The following is a 22,127-nucleotide window of genomic DNA, read 5'->3' as shown; positions in this document are numbered from 1 at the left end:
TGCTTGGATTAAATATGTTAGGTCTTCTATTTTTCCACATATTATGCCCCCCCCCCCCCTTGCTATTGCACTGTGGTGATCATTTTTATGATTGTTCAAAAAAGTTTGAAGCAGTGCCAGGTGCAATTATAGATTACAATTTTGTAGTCGTGTAAAAACACATACGATACATGTCTTTTCAGTTGTTACACAAGAGGTTATAATATCATATTAATGGCCAACATTCCCGCCCCCCCCCCCCCAGTTTGTTATGATTATGAAGTTAACTTTATACACTTATAATGTTTACAGTTACTGGGAGTATTATTTCTCCCGCAATAAATTTTTAGGAGGAATTGCTTAATCAGCTGGCTGTTCCTTGCACTTCGACTTCATTTGGAATTGCCTTTCTCATATATTGCCTTACTAGTATATGAGAGTAATGAAATACTGTATTCTACCCAACAGACTCCTTATTCAATGTACTCTTCAGCCCAGCAAAGAGAACATGATTAGAATGATTTGAAAGACCCATTTCACTGCAGTTAAAACTTCTGCCACTACATTACACACATGGTCTGGATCTTTGTGTTATAATTCTTCTAGTTCAAGGAGTTCTCATGTTTCATTTGTTTGCAGGATGTGGATTATATCATCAGTAGGCAAGTAGCAGTTACAGTGGCAATAATGTAAACAGATGGACTCAAGATTGGAGGGAAAACATTTCAAGAGACATATAACTGTATCAGGTGTAATCTGACATTTGGACCTTGACCACTCTATTTGATTGGACTTTTTTTTTTCTATTTTTTTTTTGTTGGTATCAATTGTACAAGACCCTATTTACTGGCGGAAAGCTATACTGGGAAGACTGGTTACATTGAAATGGCGTGGACCATACCTGTGTACCTGCACCAACAGCAAACACCGCATTGGTGCTAGTCCGGAAACCCTTTGCACGCACCTCCTTTTGTGTAGCCTATTTTGCTTGTTCCCACATGTAGCTTTCATACCTCTCTCTTCCAAATCCTGGAATTTGGCTGGTTGAAGTTTTTCGTAATCATAACTCTGCCATAATGTGTCTTCACTATATGCCAATAACACAGAATAAATCTTGTATTGAAGTGTTTTTTTTTTTCTTCTTTGTTCAAGTGTGCACTTCCCCATCTTATGTTAAATATGACAGACCTGAGACTAAGCAGGGAGGTGAGTCTCACCTCCCTGGACTAAGACAGTAAGACAAATATTTGGGATTGACTTTTAGCACTTCTTTTTCTCCAACTAAGTGTCTAGCTGTTTCCCTACCTCTTTTGCAACATGATAGACATTTTTTTTATTTTTTTAAAGTTGAAAGTTTCATCTCTGTACACGTTATTCTGTTGATGGAGAAATTTGTACAGACTGGTGCCCAGTTCTTGTGTTTGTTTTGTTTTGTAATTGTTTTCATGAGTTCTTAGCACCTATTGATATCTAAATCTGTGGTAATCACTTAGTTAAAGGGGGTGGACAGGGTTATGCACTCCTGAGATAAAAGATAGTGGTAGTACTGCCAGAGAGCTATAAGTGTATGCATACAATGTTGTTTCCCATGAAAATTACAATATGAGAGCTGTGTGGGTAGCTCTCAAAAGTGAATGCACATTGGTTTAGAAATAGATCGATGTGACTACAGTAGATAAGGCAGGAGTGTGATAGCAAAAACAGATTTCTGTCCCTACAGGAAGTTGTGAGTACACGTGCTTGAATTAAAGGGACCATTCAGACCAGTTTGCAGTCTGTGATCATCAAATCACTCCACATTTGAAACCATCGAAGCGAAGGAGAACTTAGTATGTTTAAAAGCTTGATATCACCCACTTCTGCAATCAAACTTGCTGTGATGTTTGATAGCAAGCTCCCTTGAATATTAAAGGATGTTCTTTCAGTGCAACAGAAAGAACCATTCAGGTGCTGTCCATGATATTTCCCATTCCAACTCTGTGTCTCATATTATGCTGTTTTTGACAATTTACCTTTGACTGCTTGTGTGCAGAATGTAACTTCAAAATGGCTTTAATACCCCGGGGAGACAGCATGATTGTACATGCATACGTTGCCAATGTTGGTTTGACTCAGAATATATTCGGGCATCCCCATAACGCTTCAGAAAATACTCACACAACGGGCTCTTGCAAGATGCCCAATTCGGAAAAGACTATCAAGCCGTTGCAAACTTCTTTTAGCTAATGTTACCGTAATATGATTTGATGCACAGAGTTGCTGATTGACAATTCTATTCTATTCTATTCTTTTCTATTCTATTCTTTTCTATCCTATTCTTTCCTATTCTATACAATCCCATTCTATTCTATTCTATTCTATGCTATTCTATTCTATTCTATTCTATTCTATTCTATTCTATTCTATTCTATTCTATGCTATTCTATTCTATTCTATTCTATTCTATTCTATTCTATTCTATTCTATTCTATTCTATTCTATTCTATTCTATTCTATTCTATTCTATTCTATTCTATTCTATTCTAATCTATTCTATTCTATTCTATTCTATTCTATTCTATTCTATTCTATTCTATTCTATTCTATTCTATTCTATTCTATTCTAGTATATTCTCTATTCTAGTCTATTCTACTCTATTCTATTCTGTACACGTAGTTTTCAAATGTTATGCGGTAGACAGCAAGTTAAGATCAATTCGGTGATAATACATAATCTCCCCACGATACAATCATTTCAAATTGAACTTAATACACCACCAGTCCGATTGATGCTCCTTAGCAAACAAAATATCCTTTCACATAAGGATGTTCATGTGGCTGCCTGTACTGCTCTGGCAAAAATCCCCCCTCCCCCCCCCCCCCCAAAAAAAAAAAAAAAAACACACACACACACAAAAAAAAACACAATAGGTACTGGTAGGCCTGTTCTCATTGGTCTTTAGTTGTATCCGTGTTCCTCATCCTGTTCTCCACACTAGACTTTTGTTGGGACCTACACTCAACAAGCTTTGCTTTTTAGTAGGTTCCATCGTATTTCTCTTTAGCATTCTTTTACTTTGATTGAAAATGACACATCGACTGCTATGTACTATGTATTTCTTTTTGTATATATCCGAGCTGGACATTCTGTATTATTATATTTTGTCTGTATTTTTCATCGAGAAATACGAAAATAAAATTGAAATTGAAAAAAAAATTGAAATTGGGAAATATTGTGACATGAAACACTGTGATGTTCTCACTGCAACAAAATATTGTGAAGTTATGGCATGAGATAAAGATTGTGAGATTTTTTTTTTTTTTTTCTTGCCACTATAGATAGTGCACACATGGCTATTGACTGAGCAATCTGCCTGCTGTCAAACAGTTCTAAGTCCCATTCACACGTACCCAAAATTGACAATAATTTTCAATTCATGTTTGCAATGGGATGCAAAAACTAGTAGTTCTTGTGTGTGGACACAAAATTTTTAACTGATTATATACACGTGTAGATTGATTTGTGGGAAAATAACGTGCAATAATTTTCCATGCACATTGTGTGTGAACAGCACACACACACACACACGCACACACATTCACATATTGATGTTTTCAGTTCTATATCCATGATGCAACTTGCCATACTAGTACTAAGGTGTCTGGGCTTATGCTGCGATAATTGTCAAGCCTTGTACAGTTCTGGCATTTTTAAGTGCTTCATGTGCATCCCAGTGGGTTGTTTTGCCTGTGTGTGAATGATGGCAAATAAAATTGACTTTTGCTCAGAAGGCACAAACCAGTGAAGTCTTGTGGACAAACGGGCCGAGGATGATGTAATGATACTCGCAACATCTACAGCTGAGTGTTGTGTATATAGCCATGAGGAAGAATACATTGTATAAAGAGCTAATGGGATTCACATGACTCAACATCAAATATTTTTTGTTCCTGCCTTGAGCATTCCGACATGACAGCAAATTTACTGGACAGCGTCGGAAAAATTGTAACGGCAGTTTATGATTTTTCTTGCACAAAATCTCTGGTGGCTTTTGGCACAGTCGCCTTCCTATTCTCCCGGAATTACCATGATTTTTCATTGTCAGTGTGAATGCATGGCCTTAAAGATAACATCAGTTACTGTTGTATCTAAAGTGCCCATTTCCCAGGTTGCAGTTCTTGAAACACTTTTCCACACTTCCATTAGTCACTGGAATCAAACCAGTGCCTGCAATGTACTCATACCATACCACTCCAGTGAGAACGAGTCCAGCCATTCCTTTCACTATAAAATGTGCATGTGCCGGATCCAATCACGACGACTCTCGACTTCCTATTGAGCACGCACACCTGGGCAGAGAGAAGCCAGATGGAAAAAGTTCAAGGGTGCGAGTTCTCTAGCAGGCCTTCCAAGTTTTGACAGCGTGAGCTCGTAAACTTCATAGCTTAACAGTTGATAGCATGGTAATTTTACCATTGAAGATAGCTATCATTGTTGATAAAAAGTGAAATTGCATGTCATAGTGGTGCTTGCTATCATTGTTTAGTCACATACAGGTAGTTTACATCAACAAGCACTAGGCAATTATGAAATTAAGACATAGTCTGGCTCTTTTACACCCCGTTCAGAGCCCCTCTGGACTAGGAGGACCTCCAGAGGACCTCCGGAAGACATGACAGATGAAAACGAATGTTTTTTTATACTTACTCAGCGGGGATGAAAAAGACCCTTTTCAACCACAGCCTTGGTTGTGGTTCAACCACAACCTTTTCAAGCACAACCTCCGGAGGTTGTGCTAGACTTGCGCTAGGCTGTCTAGCACAATCTTTACCTCAGACTTATGCAAAACTCACCCCAGATTCGTTCTTTGTGCTTTGTGCCATGACCATTTAGAGTCCCCTCTGTCTTGAGGTAAACACGACACAACTTGTATGGAGGTTGCACCGTGCTTATGGGGACTCTATAAACGGGGCATAATAGCAAGCGCTCACATGAAATTTTTAGTTAGAAAGAGGCAGTACAGCTACAATGTAGCACTAGTGATAATAACAAACTGCATTCACTCTGTCCCAAGAACACAGAATCACATATTGTGATATTACATGTAACCATGGATTTAAAACACACTGAGACTTTAATATCCCTAATTGTTAAGTTATCAAGCCCACTCAGGTATTAAAAGGGATGTGCCTCAGTCCAACAGGAAGACATGGAACACTACAGATTTAGGGGATTATGTAATATTCTGTTCATTGACAAGTCCAGACATCTGTGCTAATCAGTGAAGAAAGCACCCCAGCTTGTGTGTCAATTGGAGAAAAAAAGCACAATAAAGGTCCTATCTCACTGGAGGAGATGTCGCAGCGACTGACGCGACTCATACGACTCGATAGACCAAAAATGGATTGCATTCTCACCAAGAAGGTGACTCCAGGGCAACTTTCGAGACATCTCCGAACAAGGTGACAACTTATTTGCCTGGAAGTCACTGAAACGTTGCAGCGACATCTCTGAGATGTCTCTGGTACGTCACCAATTGGATTCTGCAAGGTTGTGGAGATGTCTCAGAGATGTTGTCTCTGTGACTTGGCCGTGACCAAGGAGACGTTGCCATCTCCGAGACCAGCTGGAGACTAGAAAAAGTCTCCAAGAACATTGAACATATATTCATTTCTCTCACGACTTCGGGTTAGTCTCCAGGAGACACTGCGCGACCAGCATGAATTGAGTCGCCACCAGGTTGCCATCTAGTCTCCGAGCCAATGAGATACCCACTTAATAGGGGTTAATAGTTAGACCCTCAACACCAACCAGTAGGCAGGGACTGTGTTAAAGCTGTATATGGCCTCTCAGTACTACAATGTACATGTTGAATATGCCATTGCTGTGGTACATGCTGTTTTCTGATTGGCTGTTAAGTGGTCAGTATGCATGTAATCTGCCAAGTTTTCCAAGTGGACAAAGAAAAAAAACAGAAGGCACACCTTCGTCTGAGATAAAAGATATAAAGTACTAAGACTTTTTTTTTTTTTTTTAATACACTGTAAATTGTCTCATGCTCTGTATATTTGCTTTCAGGAATTGTACCTCCCACATATTGCTCTTTAGAACTATTTCATCTCGCGGAACATCAATGTCTCAACATCATGTAGTTTTGTGCTTACAGTTTTGCAATAACTGGCTTCCCATCCATAAAAATTGTACTTTTATGATAACATTTTATAATCTAGCATGTTGATGTTGTGATTGTGATGTAAACACAGATAATGTTTAATTGCATGCATGTATCTTCCAGAAGCGAAATGCTATATTATGTTGGGTTGAGCTCTTTGTATCAGCTCACTTAAAATAAAAACACTGTCAATGATATTGGCTCAAGAGCATAATTATATAAAGTAATTTTCAATTTTTTTTTTTCTGCCTCCAATTTGATTTCTGTTATTTGTCTGGAGATGGCATCTGATAAAGAACCCTGATGGCAATTGCAAAAGTGGACAATTGCTCCGTAAGATCTATGGAGTGTGCTTTTATACATGATTGTGTTTATTGGTATCATCAAAAGGATAATTTATATGCTGTATATTTCTCCAATTTTATTAGCCAGATATGGGCTTAAGGTCCACTCTCAGCCCTCCTCGGGTCAAGCTATGACCTTACATTGCTCTCCACCCTAACAAGATGGTTAGTAGAGAGTGGTGTGAAACATTAGGTGGGTGGATTGGAAGTCAGTTCAAATGTAAGCTTGAGAAGGGTCTTACACCCAGTACATAGGGAAGCTCTCCTCTCCCCCACTTCATACTGCCATTTTTGTGACAAAAGGTACTCCAAGTTGTTTTGAGAGCAGAATTTGTGCGAGCAACTAGCATCTTCATCTTCAGCAGGGGGTTTGGTATGGCAAGAGTCCATTCCACAGATGTCCGGAACCTGCAAGAGAATGAGATTATTTAAATGAGGAATAATAAAAAGATTGTTTAATGTAATGAGCTAATTGTACTTGTGCAGGGTTATGTATGATGTGTTTTCATGGTGGATGCATGATACACTGTAGCTACAGTACGTTATAGGTTGGTTTCTGTTCTTGTGAAGAGATGTTTAATACGATCTGACTACAGTACAGAATTTCAACAGTCCAAAGTAGCAAGATGATCATTCATATAATTAAAAGCAATCATAATTCTGTATGTCCCCCCACCCCACAAAAAAACAAACAAACAAACAAACCCAGAATACAACAGGACCCTCTGCAATGATAATTTTAAAGATTGTGAATCAATCCAAATACAATTTCAACGTACCATTTGACCTTCATGCAGCATGATATATAATTTCTCTAATTCATTGATTTCGTTTCCTCTTCCCATTACCATCAACAACATCAAATATTGTATTTTCCATTCACATTTCTACATAATTTTTTTATTTCTATTTTTGCTACACATAGTTTTTATTATTATTTCTTTTTATTATGAATAGCAAGAGTTCTCCTAAGAATTGTTTTTGTATATTTGTTTGTTTTTTCCCTTATACAGGATGCATTCTCGAGATACCATGTGTCACGCATCTTCAGGGAAAAAGTTGGCGAGTAAGTACATGTACATATCTTGGTAATATTATCTATGCTCAGACATGACTATCAAGATGAAAAGTCTTAATTTGGGTATGGACACTTCTCATAATTTGACATTATAATTACCTCTTCCTAAAGAGTGGCTAACTGGTTATGAAATGTAGACGGCATATACTTATGATGGACTCAAACGGCTGCCAATTTTGCAGCAAAATCTGATGAATTAATTTGACATTTGAACATGTTGCAAGCTGTTTTTATTGTGAGCTAGCAGAAATTGTATGTGCACAGAGCAAACATCATGGCCTGAATTCACGAAGGTGGTACAATCTTGTCCATGGTTTAAACCACGAACAAAGACCATAGTTTTGTATGGTGCGCCAAGTGTTGCATGACCTATTTTGTTACGAAATCAGTCATTTTGTTACGAAGTGATCATTTTGTCGGATGAAATGACTGATTTCGTATTTCATGATTTATTTCCTGTTGTGCTGCTTATGTTCGATGTGCTGTCTCGTGTTTTGCGCACAAATTTTCCAAGTAGTTTGCATGTAGTTTGATGTTTCTCAAGTTTTGTACATGCTTGATTACATTTTATTTTGAGCATGTCTCCATGCTTATAATTTACACATCAATGTTAATAAAGAAGCAACTTACTTGCCCATTCTTACCAGGGATTTTTTTTTTCTGATATTTCACTGGCCTAGGGCCAATGGGCTAGTGGTGGTTTCATGAAAATCTTATTTTTTTTAAAAGGGTATTCCGTCTGTTTTTTTTTTTTATGTCAAAAAGTAGGCATCTCATCTCTGCAAATATGTGTCAAGCTGTATGGAGTTTATAGGATCACTGCACCGGCAGATAGTTGTAGAAGATGTCATGAGACGTTGCATAATTCATGACAAGATGCTGGTTTACATCTCAAATGAAAGGCCATTACTTTTTCTTTCAATTGATATATAGTTTTTCTGTAGTCTTCTTTTCATACATGTACGTGTATGTGTCGGTGACATCACCATGAATTTGAGACGGCACAGTTTAATGAACGTACATGAAATAGCCTCTGGCAGCAACAGCCTATAAACTGCATTACGCGACCGGCAGATGTGGGCTGAAGCTTTCATTCATAGGATACTGTGTCACAAAATTAAGGTGACATGTTGTACTTGACTCTGATTTCATGTTCTGTGTAGGTCAATGGGAAACTTGTAATAGGCAGTGATTGCCTAGTCCTACACCTTTCCTCTTATCTTACATCTGATCTTGATGACATGTCCATAATACACATTTGTTTGATTTACTTGTACACTAAAAAACCTACTTGAACATGGAATTTGTAATTGCACTGTATAATCAAAATCAGGCAACTCTGCTCAGGCAAATAACCCAGATTCTGTTAAAGGGCATTGTGTTGCCAAGAAGTTATATATTTAATGGATATGATATCTACATTGTAGATATTTGCACTCAATATAAAAATGTCATAAATTTGTTGCAAACCAGACGGTTGACTTTCAGATGGGCTTTGAGTTCTACCAACAGTACAGATGACAGAATAATATTATGTGCTTCCAGCTGAGAAGCACATGTCAATAAAGCCTAGCAGTTTATGAACCTACCTGTACTGATTGTATATAATCAAAAGATAGGCCTACAACCCTTTGTGTGATCAAGAATGATTTGATGAGCTGAAGTGCGTGTAATTAACTTGTCCATAAAGTTTGCTTGTCTGACAGTCTAACAGACTTGCCGATGTTTCTGTTTGGAAGAAATCAAAGTTTGAGGGCCTCATAATAGTAGAGCAGATAAGCCCTCAAAATCACGTGAATTGTGCAAAATTTGACTAAAGCATGAAACTTTCACCAGTGTTAGTACATACCGTAAGATTTATTTTAAGATCGGGAGGTAAGTCTGATTTGACCTCTGATGACCTCCAGAGGTCAATGTACTTTAGATATCAGAAAATCGATGTTTTTAGACATTTGCAAATGATATATGTGGTTTTGTTGCACTAAACATGCATTTATACCACAGAGAAATCATTTCCAAATTCAACAGAGCACTTACAGGTTTTTACCTTTGACCTCTGATGACCTCCAGAGGTCAATGAACTTTAAATATCAAAATATCGATGTTTTTAGACATTTGTGAATGATATATGTGGTTATGATTCACTAAACATGCATCTATACTTCAGGGAAACCATTTTCTGATTCCTAGGAGCATTGACAGGTTTTAACCTTTGACCTCTGATGACCTTTGGAGGTCAATGACCTCAAAATATTATATCGCTCTGTGATGTCATTGGTTAATGGTAACCATTGTTAAGATGTACAAAACAAGCATATCTGTCTTACAATGAAGTTGTCTTCATATTCTGAAGAGCAGACAGGTTTCTACCTTTGACCTCTGATGACCTTGAGAGGTCAATGACCTCAGAATATCAGAATATTGAAGTATGACATCATTGGTGAAAGGTCAAACATGGTAAGGATGTACAAAACAAGCATATCTGTGTACAATGACATCGTCTTCATATTCCAAGGCACACAGACGAGTTTCTGCCTTTGACCTCTGATGATCTCGAGAGGTCAATGACCTCAAAGTATCAGAATAGTTTGGCATCATCAATGGTAAACATGATGATGTTTTAGAGAGCACTCGTAGGCCCTGTTTATTAACGAGCCATTACCGTTCACCTATGAAAATCACACAAGGTCAAATACCTCGAATGAAATGTGAGGATGTTAATATTGATATTGCGATAGTTAATAGTTAATAATTGTTTATAATGTAGGGCTTACAAACCATGCATTTCTGTTACCAAAAAAGTGGCTACTCATTCCGCAGAACTTTTCAGGTAATTATCTAAGTCGGGTATGTGCACAGAGCAAGGGGTGTCGATCTGTTTTCACGTGGGGGAACTTGGAAAATATGTAAAAGCATAAGTTCATGGTGCAAAGGAATGCAGCGGAGGGGGAGGGGGAGGATGTGGGTGGGGGATTGGATTTTTGCAAGTTTAGACCTGAAATCAGTGATTCAGTGTAGCTCTTGTTTAATGTGTGCGTCATCACTTATACGGAAGTTGATGGGGTGTGGGCGCATCTCACCTACCCTCCTCCCAAAGACGAAGTTTGTTTGTTTGTTTGTTTGTTTTAAGAATCTGATGCATACGTTTTTGGGAATATTTGGAAAATTATGGATCACCAAGGTGTACCAAGTCTATATGGATGGGAACCCAGGAAGCGCAGCGTTGGCGAGGGTAGGGTATTCCACTCCCATTCGACAGAGCTCTTGTATTTTGAGAAATGAGATTCAACGACCTGGCACACAGGCACTTTTGAAGGAATACCTCGAAATTTGTATCAAAGAGGTGTAGTAAGTCAGCCATCTATGGAGGAAGACCAATCGACAGAAGGATGTGGGTAGAGGTATCCCCCTCCCACATTATGGAGCTTTTGCATTCTTTTGTTTGCAATTCAATGATCTCGTGCCACTCTTGGTTGAACTACCATTTTGAAAAAAAAAAAAAGTCCATACCCAAATGTGTAGCCATAATCAATGCATGGAGGAGAGGTTGATACAGCGAGAGGAGGGTATGAAAGGGGCTGTCCCCCAATCCTTCCCATGCGAGGGAGCCTTTGCAGTAAGAATAGAAATGTAAAAAAAAATCTAGTATACACATTTATGATGGAATATTTGGGAAATTATCAGTAAAAGGAGTGAACCAAATATAAGGGTAGAAACCGAGGAGGGATTGTTAATTGAAAGATACACTACCCCCTCCAACAAGAGGTATTTTCTTTAATATGTCTGAACTGAAATTAAAGATCTAGTACATACTTTGTGATGATATAGAACAAAAATGGGACAAAAGCACTTAGCGTATATGGAAGGGGACATAACGAAAGATAGTGTGGGGGAGGGGGTATGCAAAGGAGATTCTGCCTTTTAATCTGGTGCATACTATAGCTAAAATGTTCAGTGACAATTCATTTTCTGTCAAAAAAGTGAAGAAAAAAAATCTCAATCTCAGGAAATGCTTGGAGGCAAAGTTTTATGTCCCCACCATTCCCCCTCCCATATTTTCTCGGGAGGCGGGGCAAATGCCTCTTGCCCTCCAAAATGAACAATCGTGCATGTAGGAAAGCCTTTTCATCTTTGGAATTCAAATAAAAATATCTCTTAAAAACATTTTTCATAGAATAAGGGAAATTATCATTCCCCAAAGTATGTTATATCTGTGGAAGGAACCAAGCAGGGGGAAGGAGTCTATCGAAAGGAGATATCCCCTCTCACAGAAGGGAGATTTTGGATTTTAGAATTAAATTTTAACAATCCGATGCACACTTAAAGGGACTGTACAGTACTGGTTGAGGTAGGGATTCATGTTTTGAACATTCCTAAGTGAGATAATGAAGAGCCTCTTATGAAATATGAAAGAGCATGTAATTTTAAGAAGGATTCAACGTTTATTTGATGAAAATTTGTTTTCAAATGGCTGAGATATCCCAAAAAGTGTTAATAATAAAAGCTGACATGCCACAACTTTATTAGGATCTCTTTGTTTCACCTTGTATTTGGATATCTTAGCCATTTCAAAACCGATTTTCATCGAATAAACTTTTGATACCCATTAGAACTGCATGCTCTTTGACATCTCATAGAGTGATTTCTGAATATCTCGCAAAACGTTAAAAGCTAAATCTTCACCTCGACCAGAACTGTACACACCCTTTAAAGTGAAAAACTTGGGCAGTTTTCTGTCTAAAAAACAAAAAACAAAAAACAATAAAAACTAACAACAACAAAACATAGTCCACATCTCAGAATTTAATGGGGTGGGGGTCAACTATCCCTGTCACCACCCCACCCCTCCTCCAAACTAATGCCCCGGTATGTGCATGTGTTTTATTCCACTTGTTGAAAAGAAGAGAGAGTTTTAAGAAACAATATTGTTCAGTGGTCGCTATCCCAGTCAAGTAAATTGTTTATCAATAAGGTGATTTCCTTCACCTGTATACCTTAAGATGATGTAGGCCTGGTATTTGCCTTGCACGTTATTACATCTATTTCTTTTTTAGTATTCTCGTTTATATTTTGATGTGAAAGTTGTTTACTTTGCCACGATTTTATTTGTACATAGAAAAAATAATCCAAGACTGAAAATGAAACTGATACAATATTTATTGATTGACATGATGCACATATTGTGTATTTCTATAGCAATAAAAGTGAGCAATTCAAAAGGCGTGTACTCATTTCACATGAACATTAGCGATGATCCTCTGACCTCTGGAGGATATTGAAAGATATGCATCAAAATGTAAGAATATTGATGTCTGGTCTCATTGGCTTGTAATGGCCTGCTGCTTATGAAATAATAATTACATTAAAAAAATGCATTTTGTGTGTGTGTGTGTGTGTGTGTGTGTGTCCAAAATTGTATGCAGAGTATTCCACACACAGTTCAATTTTGACTTCCATCTAGGACAATGAGCGGTTACTTTTTTCTCAACTACACTGTAATATCAAAATCTATTGAAAAAACACGGTGGCGGCTGGGTCTAACACATTATCATTCCTTTTCGTTGGAGATCCATGCGGGATGGTCAAAACAAACATAAAAAATAGATATCTCAGACCTAATTGTTATAACAAAGCATCATATCCTCATATACCCAACCCAACCCTCTATGCCCAGACAATGTAAACCACCCCATGGACTTACTTGGAGCTTTAGAATATCCTTTGTCAACAGAGAGAGACATCCAAACCTTTGCAGTGCCGACTAAGATCTGCCATGGAACTGATTGGTATTGGCTCTGCATCATTGACAGCAGATCTCGTTTCCTATTCTCATTCTTCTTCTTCTTCTTCTTCTTCTTCTTCTTCTTCTTCTTCTTCTTCTTCTTCTTCATTATACTGTGTAATCTTGTAATATTCTGCCATGGAGCCTTTTCTTAATTGGTTAAAGAAGGTATCCAAAGAGCTATATGAAGCAAAAAACAACAAACAAATGCAAAAACAAAAAGAGAGACACATGTATCTTTACTAACAGAGCTGAATATTGAGTATCTCTCTCCTGAAGTGTTTCAAAGAGATACAAGAGACAGTGGCCGAGAGTAGCCGCCACCTTTTTTGGGATTAGGCCTACTTTGTGTTCTTGCAAATGATGCGTGACATTTTTGGTCATTTGCCCTTTTTGAAGAATGCAGCAATAGAGCCACAACTTCCTGCGGAGTGGATATTGTGGGGTTCTTGATGCAGAACATCATCGCTGAATTTGCCTAAGCTGTACTTTCTTACAGGGATTGCCATTGTAGTTTTGTTTTGTTTTGCTTTGTTTTGTTTTTCAAGTGTGGCTGTAACACTGCTTGTTTTGCATATGATGGTCATTGCAGCTAAAGAGTGCATATCTTCTCTGGATCATTCCATACTTCATGATGTTTCACCTGGGTGAATGGATCCCAGATGATGCATGCATATTCCAGGACAGTCCTGAGCGGCATGGAGTAGCAAAACACCTGAACTTTATGATACTCGTATCTTCGTCTGGAGAGAGTCTTTGGTTGAAGTATAACCTTTTTAAGCTGCTGTGGCGATTTGATTCCAGCTGAGCCTCCTATTGGAACTCCAAAATATTTTGCACAATCCGCTTTCTCCATGGTTTGCCATGAATGCTTATCTATTCCCTGGGTAGGTCTCGGATGGCAATAGCTAGTTGCAATACACAGGATTGCTTCATGTGGAATGCATGTTGGGCCTCACAGTATGTCGAAGTTTTCAAGATGGTCCATGATGTCGCAGCTGTGGACTGTATACTCCAGGACCATGAGTCATTCATCGCAGTCATACTGTAACAACCCACCAGCTTTACACTGGCCAATACAGGCCCACCAGCTGGAAACTATGCAAATATTGCCCATGAGCTTGACACTTAGGCAAACCAGTCCCATAATGAGTCCGACAAATGGGGGAAAAGATCTATGAGACTTACACTGAATAGATTAAACACTCTGTATAATCAGTCTCGTGGGCCTTGTTTTCCTCGAGTGTCGAGATAATGGCCATATTTGCTAGTCTACATAACTAACCCAAACATAACAGTTGTATTTGAGGTCACTGCCATCACTCAAGAAACTTAAGCTTTATTTCTGAAGTAATTGACCTCTCACATTTCAGAGACATGTTACTATAAACCAATGCTCTGTGGAATATGCATACATACTTTGATCAAAACATCAATGCGTGATTTGTACATGGTTAAGCATTTACGATTACACCAATGAAGCCAAACATCAATACAGGTAAGCCTACACAATGTGACCTCAGTGACCTCTCATTGTCCTGAGAGGTCAAAGTTGGATATAATGCACAGGCTAATGACCAATGTTCCATGGAATGACAAGATTCTTCTATTATAGCATAAATGATTGCACATCGGGTATTTCAAAGTTGACCATTGACTATACATAGAATATCAATATTCTGATATTTTGAGGTCATTGACCTGTCACCTTCTTCAGAGGTCAAAGGTAGAGACACGGGAGTAATTTCTCTTGCTCTGTGGAATAGGAAAACAATTCAATTGTAATACAAATGAATATAACATCTACATCACGTTTGTCATCAACCAATTGCACCAAATATCAATGTTCTGACATTTTGAGGTCATTGGCCTCATCATAGGTCATCTGAGGTCATCAGAGGTCAAAGGTAGAAATCTGACTCGAAAGGCTCAGTGGAACATTGAGGCAATTCCTCTTACAAAAATTAGTTTTTAGTACATAATTATCGTGTTTCAGTTATGAGTGACGCATTAAAATATCAATTTTCTGACATTTTGAGGTCATTGACCTCTGAAGGTCATCAGAGGTCAAAGATAGAAACCTGTCAGGGCTCTGTGGAATATAAAGAAAATTTCACAGTGACAAAAATTAAGTTTTAGTACATCATTACTGTGTTTTATCATTAACCAATGATGCAAAATATCAATTTTCTGACATTTTGAGGTCATTGACCTCTGGAGGTCATCAGAGGTCAAAGGTAGAAACCTGTCAAGGCTCTGTGGAACATAAAGACAATTTCACTGTGACAAATATTAAGTTTTAGTACATCATTACTGTGTTTATCATTAACCAATGACGCAAAATATCAATTTTCTTAGATTTTGAGGTCATTGACCTCTAGAGGTCATAAGAGGTCAACTCAGACTTACCTCCCGATCTTAAAATTAGTCTCATAGCATGTACTATCAATGGTGAAAGTTTCATGCTTTAGTCAAATTTTGCACAATTCTTCGGCTTATCTGCTCTACTATAAATATTGTTTATACAGGATACTATAAATAGGAATAAATTGGAACTGTACTGTACAATACATTGTACATGTCATGCCACCCATTTCAATAGATTATGTTAGGTTTCGCTTCTGCCACCCTCAATATTCTCAGCTCACTGCCTGTATCGAACTGTCTCAGCTTCCATACCCAAAGACTTGACAGTATTTATGGCATAAATGTAATAACCTATCCCAGGTTTTGGCAAAGATACGTACATGTACATGGCATTGATAGATGATGTTTTATCCCATTTAAATACTGTTTTGCTCAACATGGACTGATCGCAGAAGAAACCAAGGAGTTCTATTTGTATCTTCAAATTCTCAGACGTAAAATTCAAGGTACGATTCTAGTCAGGCTAAAGACATGGTATTTAGTCTGAAAGGTTAATTTAGAAGGAAAGCAGCTATTATTAAGTAATGTACCGGTACCTGTAATTCAGGATTTTGATTGGTTACCACTGGGACAGGAATAAAGTGGTGTGTATTCATGTAGACCATAAACAGGCCCTGTTTTATGAAGACCTATAATTGATTATATAGTGGATTTCTATCATAAGTCCATGGCAGCCTGTGTGGTAGGGAAATTTATAATCGATGATATCTTTTGATAAAATGGGGCCACAGTAGGTCAACTTCTTGTCTTCTTAATATCTTGCCTGGTCTATTGTGATACTGTAAAATATTATATACTTGCGCATTGAAATTTTCGCGAATTGGAGCCGATGGCCTCTTTTCTTGCATAAAATGTTTGCAAATTGCCACTGGCGTGCAATGCGTACAGTGTAGACAAGAACTTTCATGGCATTTTATTTTCACAAATCTTGGCACTCGCGAAATTTGTGAAATTAAAATGCACGCGAACATTCCTCATTTTACAGTATACATTGTGCAGATTGTAAAACATGTGCAATCCCTTTGGAATTACAAATGTATATAGTTCCCTTGAGACATTATTTTTTTCAACTTTGCACACCTCAGGAAAATAAAGTCTCTTGGGAAAAAACTAACTTTGGGTGGGTTATCAGGTATTGTATATTACACAAAAAGGCAATATAATGCAAATTATGGACTGATGAACATTATTGATATTGTTGCCCTGCCTCCCTTTTTCCAGAGTCATTAGTAAGGAGGTACTCCTTGAGGTGATGAACCGTGATGTCATCATGGGGGACTGCTTCCTCTACTTTCGCTTCCAGAAGGTCAAGTACATCTGGGACCCCAAGGAGGAAACTTTCTTCAAGCTCAGGTGAGGGCTCCCTTCTGGCCTTGTTTGTTTGGACATCATCAGCTTGTGACTTAAACTGTGGGGTAAATTGTACGTAAAGATTTATAATGCGCTCCCGTTATAACGAACGTGGTTATAACAAATTTCCGGTTACAACGAAGTAAAAATTCAGGCCACACCGTTATCCATTCTATGTATTTTTTTTTTTTTTGGTTTATTTGTTCTGTTATAATGAAATTTCGATATTATGAAAGAAAATTGCCGGTCCCAAGGACTTCGTTATAATGGGAATCGACTGTATATAACATCTAAAAAGAATGTAGCTATCCGATTGGTTGATTGCCCATCATGTAACATGCAGTTAAAAGTACCATCGCATGCTCTCTCTGTCAGCTGTGCAATTTTGTTGCGAGCAAAAATGGATATCACATGGCCGACATCACCAATTTTCATTGACTCCTGCGTGAAAGTCATGATTGACTCGAAGTTTTTGTGCCATTGCACGGCTCTGATGTCACAATAAGCAAATATTTACCGCACGCACTCAACAATAAAAAATGCGCTAACAAGCATGTATTTTGTCACTCAGTCTTGTAAATAACTTTGGTTTGATCGGTTTCGCGTACCAGTACGTACGAATATATGGCTGACTGTGACTGTGCTACTCAGTCGCCTTTCAAGGAAAATGGTTGCCATTTCTGTGCTAAAGTCAAAGATCTGTGAGGACCACATCTGTTGACGTCCGAGGTGTCGTATAAAACAAATAATATATGGTCTTTCCTCATGCAATGGAACAAGATTTCGCACTCGGTGAAAGAGGAGGCGCACTATTCAACTCGGCTTCATCTCATTGAATAGAGCACGAGATAGAGCACCATCTTTCACCTCGTGCAAAACTTTGTGCCATTGCACTCGTGACCATTCACTATTTGTAGTATATTATATCCCTCACAAATTACTTCTTGTCCTCTGATTGGTCGAGAGCACTGAAAAGGACAAAACATATTTCTACCATACAAATCCTTGTCCTGTTCGCGTCTTACTATTCTCCCTAGGGAAATAGTACAAAAACTATATCACGCTGCCATGGAGATACTTGCTAAGCTCACGCGCACCACTCTTGTCACAAGCGCGTAACTTGCATGAGACATCACGTCACAGTACAGTTTTCCACCAAACGCGTGACGTCTCCGCTTCAAGAGATAAAGGGCATCGCACAGTCAATGCATACACTTTTACGTTGTAACTTTGTGCGTGAAAAAAAAAGATGACTTTAGATCAGTAAACCACTCACTTTACTTTGCTGTAACTCTTAAAATTCATTGGGAAGGATATTAAAAAGCAAATATACAAGGCCATTTTTCGAGGTTCTTGTTACACCATGTGCCTTCGGTGACTTCAGTAGCACTATTTTTTGAAGTCACCTCATGCACATAGTTTCAACCAGAACCTCTCAGGGCTGGTATATTTGTATAATATTTGTTGGCGTGTCTGCTTGCAGTGACTGTCTTTGAGTTCAAATGCTGTCATGATGAAGAGATAGTTAATGTGTGAGATAAGATGGTGATGAGCAAATAGTGGATAGTTCATGCTAGTTTTGCTTAATTGGTGATCTATCGTTCAAGTGATGCCATCTGTAGTGGTATTCACGCACAGGAGTTATCAGTTTTTGCATTGCAGTGCAAAAAAAAATAATAATTATATTTTTCCTGTGTTCATACAAGATAAAAAAAAAATCACTCTGCTGTAAATGAATCACTTTGAACCCCAGTCTGCGCATACCTAAACGATAACCAGAGTGTGACAACATTCAGGTACCCAATTGTGTAGACCTAATGGCCCGAATTCACAAATGTGGTACAATTGAAACCATGGTTTAATTCATGGACAATTTGTATGGAACGCCAAGTGTCGCATGGCCTATTTCGTTACGAAATTAGTCATTTTGTCAATGAAATGACTGATTTCGTAACGATATAGGCCATCCGACACTTGGCGCTCCATACAAATTGTTTGTGGTTTAAACCATGGTTTCAATTGTACCACCTTTCGTGAATTCGGGCCATAGTGATGAATTACATTAAGGGGATTAAAAAAAGTATGGTTATTTATTGTTCTTTTCATAAGCGTCATGTAGGGCAACTTATCAAAAGAGTTTAAAAGAAAGCAAGCTTGTTCAATTTATACATGTGAATCGTATTGCGAGAGCTAAATTTGTGTGTGTGTGTGTGTGTGCCCACACACAAGAATTAGATGTTTTCGCATCACGTTGCAAAAGTTGATTATCAAAAACCATTAATTTCAGATGTGTGTGAATGGAACTTGTGGGTCAGTGAGGTCGTCTCTCTTTATTAGACAAGTGGTTACAAAATATATCGGGAGGTGGAAATGGTGGCTGTGATTGTGGTTTGAGATGTAGCCACCTTCCCCCCCCCCCCACCCTCGAGGTTATTGTTTATCTGCCATGAGACAGATGTATGACTGTTTGCTGAGCTTTAGATGATATTGATGCTCTGAAAATTGAGACTGATTAGTCATTTATAAGCCCACACATTATCCTCATTCTCTTACTAAGCAAACTAAGCTTTACAGTTCCGTGAACTTGTGATTTCCAAGTGTTCAACACTATTTTCAAGGGTAAAGTCTATTTGCCCAAGAATTGATTGATTTTCCATTGTTTGTACAGGAAAAATCAACGACCACATCCTTCAATGGTAATTTATATAAAGTGCAATTGAATTTCAAAGTTTATGTACATGTTGTAGCTCTATGAACCTGTAGTATATTATTAAAACAAACAAGACATGAAAACTCTAGGGCCTCTTCTTGAAATTATGGAATTTAAGGTGGATGAAATACACTGTTTTATGAGAGGTGCAGCCTTGAAGAAAATTTCTGTTACTTAAGAATCTGTAATTTCACCTGTAGCTGGAATCTGTACATTATTTGTTTATATTCCCCCAATAGATCTTTAAAAACCTAGTTGGATTATTTCAATAAAGTTTTTAAAATATTTTAGTGCAGACTATCAGTGTACTGCTGTGGACATGATTACATGCTCTGGTCTGTGGGGTCAATGCCAATTTACACACTATCGAGAAATTATCTATTGATCGCATTGAAAATCTATTATGTAAGATTCATGGTATAGTGCTCTACTATGAATACTAGTATAACATCACGGTATCACATTTTTCTCCAGGAATTGTCTTCAACATCTTACAACGTCATAGCAATGTTGTATTTGGTCACATGATGCTATGTAGACCAATGGCTGAACAGAATTTCATTAATGAGGGATATGAACTTTTTCAAATTCATGATTTTCTTCCGTCGAGATGTTTTCATTGCAACTGATTGACAAATTGCCCTACATCGACGTAAATAAGCACTGAATTGATCAGTGTTTTAGTAGTAGCCATGATAAAAAATCATGGGCGTACATACTCGAGCAGGATTCGAACCTACGACCTCCTGATCACCGGACAGGCGTCATCTCCACTAGACCACCGAGCTTTCGCCCGAAAGCAAGTGTTGGTTCTAATCCTTATAGCATGCAGCGGGTACTGCTTTGTTATTCAAATTCATGATTTTCTTCCGTCGAGATGTTTTCATTGCAACTGATTGACAAATTGCCCTACATCGACGTAAATAAGCACTGAATTGATCAGTGTTTTAGTAGTAGCCATGATAAAAAATCATGGGCGTACATACTCGAGCAGGATTCGAACCTACGACCTCCTGATCACCGGACAGGCGTCATCTCCACTAGACCACCGAGCTTTCGCCCGAAAGCAAGTGTTGGTTCTAATCCTTATAGCATGCAGCGGGTACTGCTTTGTTATTCAAATTCATGATTTTCTTCCGTCGAGATGTTTTCATTGCAACTGATTGACAAATTGCCCTACATCGACGTAAATAAGCACTGAATTGATCAGTGTTTTAGTAGTAGCCATGATAAAAATCATGGGCGTACATACTCGAGCAGGATTCGAACCTACGACCTCCTGATCACCGGACAGGCGTCATCTCCACTAGACCACCGAGCTTTCGCCCGAAAGCAAGTGTTGGTTCTAATCCTTATAGCATGCAGCGGGTACTGCTTTGTTATTCAAATTCATGATTTTCTTCCGTCGAGATGTTTTCATTGCAACTGATTGACAAATTGCCCTACATCGACGTAAATAAGCACTGAATTGATCAGTGTTTTAGTAGTAGCCATGATAAAAAATCATGGGCGTACATACTCGAGCAGGATTCGAACCTACGACCTCCTGATCACCGGACAGGCGTCATCTCCACTAGACCACCGAGCTTTCGCCCGAAAGCAAGTGTTGGTTCTAATCCTTATAGCATGCAGCGGGTACTGCTTTGTTATTCAAATTCATGATTTTCTACTAAAACACTGATCAATTCAGTGCTTATTACGTCGATGTAGGGCAATTTGTCAATCAGTTGCAATGAAAACATCTCGACGGAAGAAAATCATGAATTTGAATAACAAAGCAGTACCCGCTGCATGCTATAAGGATTAGAACCAACACTTGCTTTCGGGCGAAAGCTCGGTGGTCTAGTGGAGATGACGCCTGTCCGGTGATCAGGAGGTCGTAGGTTCGAATCCTGCTCGAGTATGTACGCCCATGATTTTTTATCATGGCTACTACTAAAACACTGATCAATTCAGTGCTTATTTACGTCGATGTAGGGCAATTTGTCAATCAGTTGCAATGAAAACATCTCGACGGAAGAAAATCATGAATTTGAATAACAAAGCAGTACCCGCTGCATGCTATAAGGATTAGAACCAACACTTGCTTTCGGGCGAAAGCTCGGTGGTCTAGTGGAGATGACGCCTGTCCGGTGATCAGGAGGTCGTAGGTTCGAATCCTGCTCGAGTATGTACGCCCATGATTTTTTATCATGGCTACTACTAAAACACTGATCAATTCAGTGCTTATTTACGTCGATGTAGGGCAATTTGTCAATCAGTTGCAACGATATGAACTTTGTTTTGTATCATTTTGTGGTGATCA

At 38.4% G+C, this 22,127-nt stretch overlaps 1 protein-coding gene across 1 annotated transcript in view; it reads left to right on the top strand.

Annotated features, from left to right (window-relative positions):
* The window catches only part of LOC140239233 (polyamine-transporting ATPase 13A3-like), a 60,414-nt gene that overhangs the window by 9,414 nt on the left and 28,873 nt on the right, over nt 1-22,127 (top strand). The window contains exons 4-5 of the mRNA XM_072319110.1: nt 7,489-7,541; nt 16,984-17,115. Coding sequence (XP_072175211.1) covers nt 7,489-7,541; nt 16,984-17,115 — 185 coding nt within the window. The remainder of the gene's footprint in view (nt 1-7,488; nt 7,542-16,983; nt 17,116-22,127) is intronic.

Source organism: Diadema setosum, chromosome 15 (assembly GCF_964275005.1).
Source record: "Diadema setosum chromosome 15, eeDiaSeto1, whole genome shotgun sequence".
Lineage (NCBI taxonomy): Eukaryota > Metazoa > Echinodermata > Echinoidea > Diadematoida > Diadematidae > Diadema > Diadema setosum.
Note: the sequence above shows the minus strand (reverse complement) of the source record. Positions and strands in the feature narration are given on the sequence as shown.